At 37.1% G+C, this 10062-nt stretch overlaps 1 protein-coding gene across 1 annotated transcript; it reads right to left on the minus strand.

The window, feature by feature from the left end:
* Positions 1–7965: 7965 nt before the first annotated feature.
* NAA11 (N(alpha)-acetyltransferase 11, NatA catalytic subunit) lies at positions 7966–8663 on the minus strand. The gene has a single exon (XM_011360588.1). The coding sequence runs from the start codon at positions 8656–8658 to the stop codon at positions 7966–7968; it is 693 nt and encodes a 230-aa protein (XP_011358890.1). The 5' UTR covers positions 8659–8663.
* Positions 8664–10062: the final 1399 nt, after the last annotated feature.

Here is a 10062-nt window from a genome sequence, read left to right on the forward strand (position 1 = left end):
TAGCAGGGCTGATTATGATTACAGAGAACAGATTTATCTCTTGTCCTCAGATGGTTAATGTCAAGGCTTTGACCTAAAACCACATATACCAGTTTTCATAAAAACTTAAACATGAAATGCTATATACTATGGCAATTCACATTCAGTGAATATAAAAATAACATTAAATAATGATAACTCTAGACTTTTCTGGTGACTTACATTGCAGAGGTCAAAGTATTTTGTTTTCACTTATTTTTACTGGAGAAAAATAGTAAACCAGGATTATAATGGTGGGTTACATAAATATTTACAAATGACATAAGTTGCCATGTATTAAGTTAAAACTTAACATTTCGAAACAGCAGATTCTCCTTTTTTGCTATAGTTTTCACATTTTTCTAAATAAAATGCAAAGAATGGCAATAGGGAAGTGAAAGGAATTTTGGCTTTGAATTCAAATAGACTTGGGTTCAGATCCTAGATATCTACTTTGCTTTTTTTCAGCTTCAGTTTCCTCATCTATAAAACAGGGATAATACCTACCTCCGAAGGTTGCTGAGAGGATTAAAGATATTATTAATCAAGGTCCTAACACTGTGCCTGAACAATATAGGTACTCAAAAAATGGTAAGTTATGTCATTACAAAAAAACCAAAAGAACAAATTGACACAAGTACATCAGACATTCCAATTTAATTACTGGTTGTCCTTTTCTTAAAATCTCCAAGTTCTGACTGCATAGTAGAAGCCTTTATCACTTTCTCAGACTGGGAAGGAGAATACCTCCTCAAGAAAGGGGAGGGTATGACAGAGAATGAGTTCCCAGAACAAGGAAGAGGAAATAGAATACTTCTATCAGAGAGGAAAGGGAGAGGAAGAGGACACACAGTCTGACTTGATGATCCTGACTATACCCTCAAGAAGGAAAACCCAGATAAATAATAAACTAAACTGAAATCAAAGGAACTTCAGGAGTTTACCCTGCTTCTTGTTTGGCATTCTAGGAAGAACCACCTTGAAAGACAACCACATCCAACATAGGACTACTAAAAACAGAATAAAATGGCAGCATGGTGTGAGTAGGTCAAGGAAGGTTCTGTGATGGCAGGCTCTTGTGCAGCAGGCTCTCGTGTCCAGGTATTCTGTCATGATCCCAGGAGGGTATGTAGAAGGTTGTTGCTGAGAGTGAGAAGCCTTTGGGGTCACTGTAAGATGACCTCAGAACAGATGCTGCAGAGCAGACAGGCTAAGCCAGGGCTCACAGGGCAGACGTGGCTGAGACACAAGGACCTGCAATGCTGTTGAGAAGTGGAAAGAGAGCAAGTGAGGAGAGGACTACAGGCTTTGACCACTCTGAAAAAATAAAATACTGGTTTAACAAATGACAGACATTAGCAGAAGATCAAGGTACCAGTATCCAGTTTAGACTAGATATATCTCCATGGAAGCCAATGAGAATTCACATGACAGAACAAAGATCCACACATGGATCTGGGGCTTTCTCCCCTCCATGCTGTGAGGACACATGAACTTTTCCTGAAAAGAAAAAAAAATAAAGAGCCATTTCTGACAGAAAGGGGTGGGAGAAGAACACTCAAAGACAGCTCTACCCTAAAGATCCAATTTTAAACCTAAAGAAACCAAGATACTTTTGTTTGCCATCTTCAAGTCCTATCCCATTCTACTCCACTCAAAAATTTTCTAAAGAAATGAAAGACCTTTTTAGTTCTTGATAAGCTACATGGAATGTATCCAATTCTGTATGTCATATTTTCTTTCTGTGAGGCCTGGGGATGAAACCTAAATACCCATTATGTCTCTTTATTCATAAGTTTAAAGTATCCTAATTATATTAGGTAATAAGTAGTACTTTATATATATTTTCTCTCCTTTTATTTTACTGCATAGGTAATTTGGGAGGTTCCTTCCTTCCTTCATTCATCCAATGAACATTTACTGAGTACCTACCACGAATGAATAAAGTTCTAGGAGTTTAAGATAAATGAGACATGGACCCTCTATCTTTAGTAAGGTAGAACAGTTTGTGTGCTATCGAATGGAATATATGTTAAAGAAAAGCTAGTAGAGTACTGCTGCCCATTACTGAATAACTGCAAAGAAAAGAAAACAAAACTGAACCTTACAACTGTAAAGATGCATTGTCTTTTCCCATCTATCAAATGCATACAGAATAAGATAAAGTTGACTATTATGCACAGAGCAGTTAAAAAGCATTTCTGTACAAAATCATAATTACAGAAAAGTTGGTTTCCAGAATAACAGTAAGTCAAGTTGCTGGACAGTCAGAGAGGCATATAATACAAAATATAATTTTTTAAAAAGTATATTTGCTATAATGAATAAGGAATAAGATGTAGGATATGCAATGAAGAGAAATAGGGAAGAAAGATCACCATCATTATCTTTTCCAATTTGTTGCAAATACTGTTAAGATAGGCATGCAAAATGAGTTATATAAACAACAGAAATTGTATTGCCATTTTAGTTTTCTCAGTAAATATTGCCTGATAATTTTAAGACATTAAATATAAAAAGTCAAATAACATTGCAATAAATGCCCTGGGATAGTTTGCTATTTAAGGGTGTAGAAATTATTCATAAAGTCTTTTTAAAATATGAATATTACAGCCCTAATTTATGAGTTTATAAGTTCAAATATTTACATTACTAGGATTCCTGAAAGGTGGGCAATGGAAGCCTGAGAAATACTTTGTTATCATGACTTTATGAACACAAAACAGAATTTTATGGCTTTGCTTTTTAAAAAAATCCTATGATGATCTGAGGATATTAATCTATAGAGATAATATTATAGAATGTTTTCAGAAAGGCTTTTACTTGAGCTCTATCAACCACTGCCATTCATAGTATTTTTACTATCCTCTCTTCCTTACCTCTTCTACCATAAAGCTCATTAGATTTTATATACCAGAGCAGAGTACATAATTTAGGAAAAACCTCTCCTTTTATCAGTTACCTCTAACAAATTTGGTATTTCAGGCATCCTAAATGTACAACACACACTGATGGAAAAGTGACATTGTTAGAGATTATAAATAATTCAACAAATGGTATCTATCTGATTAGTATTTCAAAACATATTTTCTCTCTTCCCAACCCCCTCTTTATTTTCTTAGAGAGCAGTTGCATTTGAAATCTATGGTTTCTGGCATATCTAGGGTAAGGTTATACTGGGAATTTACCAGACCTGTCAGTCTCTAACTTTCCTCCATATTTCATTATATCATTCCAGTTATAATTAGTTGTCTGGTAAAATTAAGAACAGTCTATTTCAGTGAATGCTCATGTGAACATTTAACAACTTTTTGTTAGGATGACAGCTTAGCGACAGAAAGAATAAACCAGAAAGGGAGAGTCACTGAAGTAACCTTGGTTAACTCAATATTGCCAGCTCAGTGGAAAATTCTAAGATTTTGCTTTTTTTTTCTTTTTTGTTATTAATCATCAAGCACACAGTTCTTGTCAGGAGATAAGCATCAGTTCAATGGCATTCCTGCTTCAACTAGCATGTTTTGAACTGACCTGTCTTCATGGCTATGGCTCCCTAGAAACTTGGCCATTGATGAGCGTTGATTCAGCTGAATGCTTTGACATTCAGCTTGTCAGTGAAAGCTATTTTAATCATTAAGATGCACTCCCTTCCACGACTGCAAACTGTTGCTGCTCATATTCTATCATTTGAATACTGTAGAGAAGAAAAGAACCTGAATGGTTACTATTACTACAAATTATATTAAGAGCTAAAATTACCCGATATTTTAACTGTGCCAGGTATTGTGCTAAACAATTTACAGAGACTGTTTCATTTAATCTTCACCATCATGGAGTCTCACTATCTGATTCTGATCCCTGTTCTCCATCTATGATCTGTATAACAGGTGGCCCTCATGTGTAAAATGGAATAATAGTACCTATTTCAGAAGGATATTATGAGGATTAAATGTCACAACTCATCAACAGACCTTAGAATAGCACTTGTAACAGAGTTCTCAGTATTAGTAGTAAATTTTATTAGCATTTTGTAGATGAAGACACCCAATCTCTTCATCAACTGCCCTAGTCACCATCACTTCTAACTTCAACTCTCCCTCATGCCCAGACCCAAAGGAAGAGAGAAGGGAAAATGAAAAGTGGTTTTCTTTCAGGACTTTTTTTTCTGTAGGTATCTAACTGCACAAGAGGGAGCACCACAATTGTGGCATGGTAACACTTTTTTTTATGTTTTCCTAGTCTTTCTTCACAGTAGCCTTTTCCCATTCAGGCAATTAATATACATACCAGTAAATCCCTGTTGAATGGGATGGAGGTAAGGGATGATAACTGAAGCTTTAGAAGTTTGGGGGATGTTCAGAGTAGAGGGATTTGTACATTTGTACATTGAGATTTCTTCCAGAATTTAATGAGAGGCATAATAAAGTTAGCAAGGTGGCAGAATTTGTTTCCTATGCCCAAGATTGTGCAAGAGCAGAAAATATGTGTGACTAAGCAGACAACCCTAGCTAGTCTTACAGAGTTTTCTGTGCCATATTATGGAGCAGCAGAATGATGCTGTGCCCCTAGCTGGGCACAGAAGCTTAACTTTTCACAGTCTCCAGCATCACAAGGACTGCTTCCCAGTGTGATCACACAACTATGCTGTATGGTTACTGGAACTCATTCCTCTTCCTCCTGGGCACACAGCTAAACTACATTTCCTAGCCTCACCTGCAGTTATTTGGGGAAATGTGACTGCCTTTTAAAACCTATAGAACCCCTATGTGCATTCTCTTCATCTGCCAAGCCGAATGTATATGAACCAGCGGAGGACACACGATTCTAAAAAATGGCAGAATCACTGAATCAGAGATTCCTAACCTGGAATCCATTAAAAGAATTTCAGAGAAGTATGACCTTGGATTTTGAAGAAAAGAAATTCTGTATTTTCACCAACCTCTAACTGAAATTTAGCATTTATTTCAATTATGAATGTAGGCACCAATGCACAGTAGTATTAGCAAAACTTATGACTTTGTCACCAATAAAAATCATGGGAATATTCATGTTATATTACTGTATGGAGTATCTCAACATATCATTTACACTTAAATTTTCTTGGAAATAACAGTAATTACTGGACCCACTGCTAATTTTTTTTTTATTTCATATGCTAATAAAGAAGTACATATATAACAAATTTGTTTTAAAATAGTTTGATAACTATAGTTCAATAAAACTGGTTTCCTTTGTAATCCTATATGATTTTTATGCCTTTTAAAGTTAGTTTTCTGAGGAGGATACTTTAGGCTTCACCAGACTGCCGTAAGAGGCTATGGAACAAAGCAAGTTAAAACCATCTGTTCTAGATGTATTCCTAAATGACTTAATGGAGTAGGGTCCGTCTTTCCTTCTTTCCTCCACATCCCCACCACACAGCTGACCTACATTAGAATGTGGTATGAAAAACGAGCTTTCGTTGTGTTAAGTTATTGAGATCTGGGGGTTATTTTTTAGAAGTTAGCCTATGCAGACTAATACCCTTGCTACCAAAATGGCCCAACACATGATGGGGAGCACTAGAGACTTGAAGAAGATCCAGAAGTGAACCGTGAGGACCAAAAGTTAGATGAGACCAATAATGAAGTCTCAGCAAAAATCAGCCTGGAAGGAAAGTGGTGATGCTCAACGCAGGAAACATCTCCTTCAACTTAGACATAAAGTTCAATTATAGTAATATAAAGAAACATTTCAATTATTCCTGAATTTATACATTTGTACACTGAGATTTATAACTGCCACACAATTATTTTCTTATTTATTATTTCTCTTCCCTATGAGGGTGACAATGTTTCTTTCTCATAGCCAATACTAAGTCCTTTTGAATTCATATATATGTGTACACACACACACACACACACACACACGAGTATGCAATCTCCAATTAGTTCTGTTATACTTAAAATAATCCTCCTCAGCTAGAATTTAACACTAAAAAGAAGCCCTAATAACCACAAAGATGAGATGAGATCAATATTACATAAGTCCTTCCATATAGGAATATGAAAGTTAATTTTTAAAAAGGCTTGCTGGTTTAAATAAAATAGTCTTTTCAAGGCAGTTTTAAATTTGAAAACAGTCCTCTCAAGGCAGTTAAGTTTTGTTTAATTTTACCTTCCTCTTTTAGACTGTTCTGTCTTTAACTTAACTTTAGATCAAATGAATCTATCATTATGAAACCTTTGGGTTGTTAAAAGTCAGATGCAAAGACTCCTCTGAGGATGGACTCTTTCTAACCCTCAAAAACTTACAATATCTAAATTTTTGTAACCTATGGAACAATAAGTGAATGAAAAAAGAAAGATTAGTATGCTATACAGTTTGAGTTTCAGCATTAAAATATGTAAAAAATATAGTTATTCTTAAATGCTACATAATGTAAATATCAGCTCTAAGTCTTATGCCTGGCAAATAAAAAAATTTTTTATGAGTAAATTAATCAAGCAGCATTTATTTTTATTATATGCAATGTCACTCATGACTAGACTTTGTTAAGAGAAAGTTGTTGCCTTTTTCACATGTAAGGGTAAGGCAGACTAGGATCAGAAATTAAGGTTTCTAAATTGACATTACTGGCCCTTGAAATTCTTAAGGTGTTACAAAGTTCCTTGACGGAAGTTGAAAAATCTTTTAAACTGTTTTTTAGTGGCTGCTTAGTGTTAGTGTGTATTGGGAAGTATAACTGTTTTTGTCCTTTAGCTTTTCATTCATGGTAATTTTCACACATTCCAAACAATAAAGAACAGCAAGCATAATGAACTTCCCAAATACCTACTATCCAACTTCAATTATCATATCCTGCCATTCTTATTTTATCTATTTCTCCTTCCCCAACACTTTTTTTCTTTTTTGCTGAGTATTTTAAAGTAAATCCTAAGCACCAAATTATTTCCTCTCTAATTATTTCAGTATGTACCTCTGATGGATAGGGACATTTTAAAATGCAATACTATAATACCAATGAGCTCATCTAACAAGATTATTAACAATTCCTTAACAGCATACAGTCTGTGTTCAAATTTTGCCTGGCTATCTCAAAATGTCTTATATTTGGTTTATTTAAATCAGGATCAAAACAATGTCCACAATGACTGCATTTGGTCGATATATCTCTAAAGTTTGTTTTAATAAATTCCTCCTCCCCTTTTTAAAAATGACATTTATTTGTTGAAGAAACCAGGTTATCTGTTCTGTAGAAATTTGCTTTTTCTGGATTTGACTGTTTGCATTATGGCATAGTTTAACATGTCTGTCTGTATGTATATATAATTTTCTTTTGGCAAAGAATATTTTATAGGTGTTACTGTGCACTTCCTACACTTCCTTTTGCATTAGGAGGCACGGCCAGTGAGGTGATGTGTCCGTGGGGGACACTGTCTGGGTCCACCTCCATTTAGTAATGTGACACTTGAGCAGTGACTTTAAGTGTTGTCAGTCTGATCTATCATTATAAAGTGCTCTAACTTTCACCTAATAGTATTAGCTACTTATGACTAGTTGGCTAGATCTATTATTTCATCAGGAGTTGCAAAATGGTGACTTTATAATTCGATAACTGTTTCTGCATTTGTTAGCTGTAATTCTATAAAGAAATTTCTTCCATCAATTATGTGGTACCCTGAAATAAAATTCATACCAAAAAGGTAGGATAAACGCTTGTTATCTTTCACTGAATTTAATCTATTTTTACCATATAAGTTGAAGTCCTGTTAACTTCCTATGTGAACAATGAGTTTCCCCTAACCCAATCTATACCCCTCCCCAAAATCACCAGGTGGTTTTCACTGTGAAACCTAAAAGAACTAGAATGGGATGGGATAGCATGCGATTGGACAGGCCGAGATATGGTGCAGGGGTTTGGGGTAGGAAGAAACTGGGTCAGGGAAGAGAGAATACCTTAAGCACGCTCTAGGAGGTGGAATCTGAGTCTTCTGAGCTGTCCTGGACATCAGTGTTCTCCGTAGATTCGCTGGGTTCCTTGCTGTCACTCCCACTACTGTCAGCGGCCGGGTTCTTTTCTTCCTGACCGGCCTCTTCAGAACCAGGAAGTGTGCTGCCCTGGGTCTCCCGGTTCCCCTCGGAGCCCAGCAGCACATACTCGCCCTTCTTCACCTCCGGCTGCCGTCTCAGCTCATCTGCCATGTGCGAGAGATCCCGCTTCATAGCATAAGCATCTTCCCCATCTGCATAATATTTGGGTTCTACCTCGCTAATCTGAAAGTTGAGGGTGTTAGAATACAGGTGTAAGGCTGCCCGGTTACTCTTCCTGACGTGCAGTGACACATACTTGGCACCAAAGTTCTCTATCATGGCCCGGGAGGCCTGGTCCATCAGCTTCTGGGCCAGGCCGAGGCGCCGGTGTGAACGTTTCACGGCCAGTGAGGTGATGTGTCCGTGGGGGACATCGTCTGGATCCTCCTCCATTTTGGCCAGGACGTAGCCCACAATCTTCCCGTCCTCGTCCTCGGCGATATAAGAGAGCTGGGGCCAAGAAAGGCCATGGTAGAAATAATATTTCATCTGGTAGTTCTCGGGAAGGCAAAGGAGGTTGCAGTGTTGCATGTTCATCAGGTCGTCTGGCCCAGCATTGCGGATGTTCATGACGGCGGTGGTCGAAGAGCCGTAACGGAGGAAAACGCTACTGCCAAGCGCAAGGAGGACTGCGTCAGGGTCTTGAGTCCAGGGGGCCAAAGCCGCAGCGCAGGCGGTGCGGTGGCGACCAGGCGGAACGACCGGGAGGCGGAAGGGGCCGTATTAAGATGCGGCTTCCGGAAGTGCGCCACCTAGTCCCAGCCAATGAGGTTTTCATTCACTGTGCGTGTGCGTGCGCAAGGCTTAGGGGTTGGGGACGTGGAGTTCACTAAGCCCTAGTTGGCTTTAAACATAGTATTTTGTCCGTGCCGTCATTATTGTTTTCTTTGAGTTTTAACTTTTTAATTTGGATACATCTGGATAAATTTTCACTGAATGAAGCCATGTAACCAGAATTTAGATCAAGAACCAGACTATTACATGCACCACAGAAGCCCTCACTCACATCCCTTTCCATTCCCAATACCCCCATGTCCTGAGTAAGAACTAAACTTCTAACCTTCTTTATATAAATGGAATCATAGTGTATATATTCATTTTGTGTCGAGATTTTTCTGCTTAATATTGTTTCAGCTAAGTTGAGAGTTCTTCAAACTCTTGTTGGATTATCCATGGTCTAAATATATCACTATTTATTCATCCATTCCACCGTTGATGGCAGTTTGTATTATTTCCAGTTTTAGAATAGTATAGGTAGTGCAGCTAAATCTTCTAGAACATATCTTTTGTTGACATACGCATATCTAACTAGGATTAGACTTAGAGTCAGAAGATAAGACATTCAACTTTCAAAAATACCGCCAAGCAATTTTCAAAAGTGGTTGCTCCACATTCTCATCAACATTTGGTATTTCTCCATCTTTTTCACTTTAGCCGTTCTTGTGTAGGAGTAGTGGTATTACATTGTGATTTTATTTCGCATTTCCCTGACGAATAATGAAAATGAACACCTCTTTACGTGCTTATTAATTTTTATGTTTATTTAAGAAGTTTTTCTCAAGTCTTTTGTTCATTTTTCTATTGGTTTGTATGTCTTTCTCATTAATGTTTAAGGAGTGTGTGTGTGTGTGTGTGTGTGTGTGTGTGTGTGTGTGTGTATTATACATATATATGGATATGTCCATATATATCCCATTTACCATTTACCCAGAGAATACTTGCCAGCAGCACTTGTGGCTGTAGCATTTACCCCGAGATAACGCAGATTACAGTCCTAGCCTTACACTCAAAGTTTGCCACAAAATATCTTGTTTTCATTATTTTCGCATCGCTCTAGTATGTCAATAGTCTTTATGAACAAATGACATCATTCTATTTATAGCATTCTGGTTTCAGTAGTGGTATTTCCATTTATAAAATATAGTAGTTCTCAACCGCTAAAAATGCCAATTCCTAGAAAACATAGCATTCCTA

The sequence above is a fragment of the Pteropus vampyrus genome, unplaced genomic scaffold (genome assembly GCF_000151845.1).
Source record: "Pteropus vampyrus isolate Shadow unplaced genomic scaffold, Pvam_2.0 Scaffold56, whole genome shotgun sequence".
NCBI lineage: Eukaryota > Metazoa > Chordata > Mammalia > Chiroptera > Pteropodidae > Pteropus > Pteropus vampyrus.

Excerpts from the sequence above, each read along its gene's own strand:
- NAA11 (XM_011360588.1), bottom strand. The coding sequence starts at position 8,658 with ATGAACATCCGCAATGCTGGGCCAGACGACCTGATGAACATGCAACAC.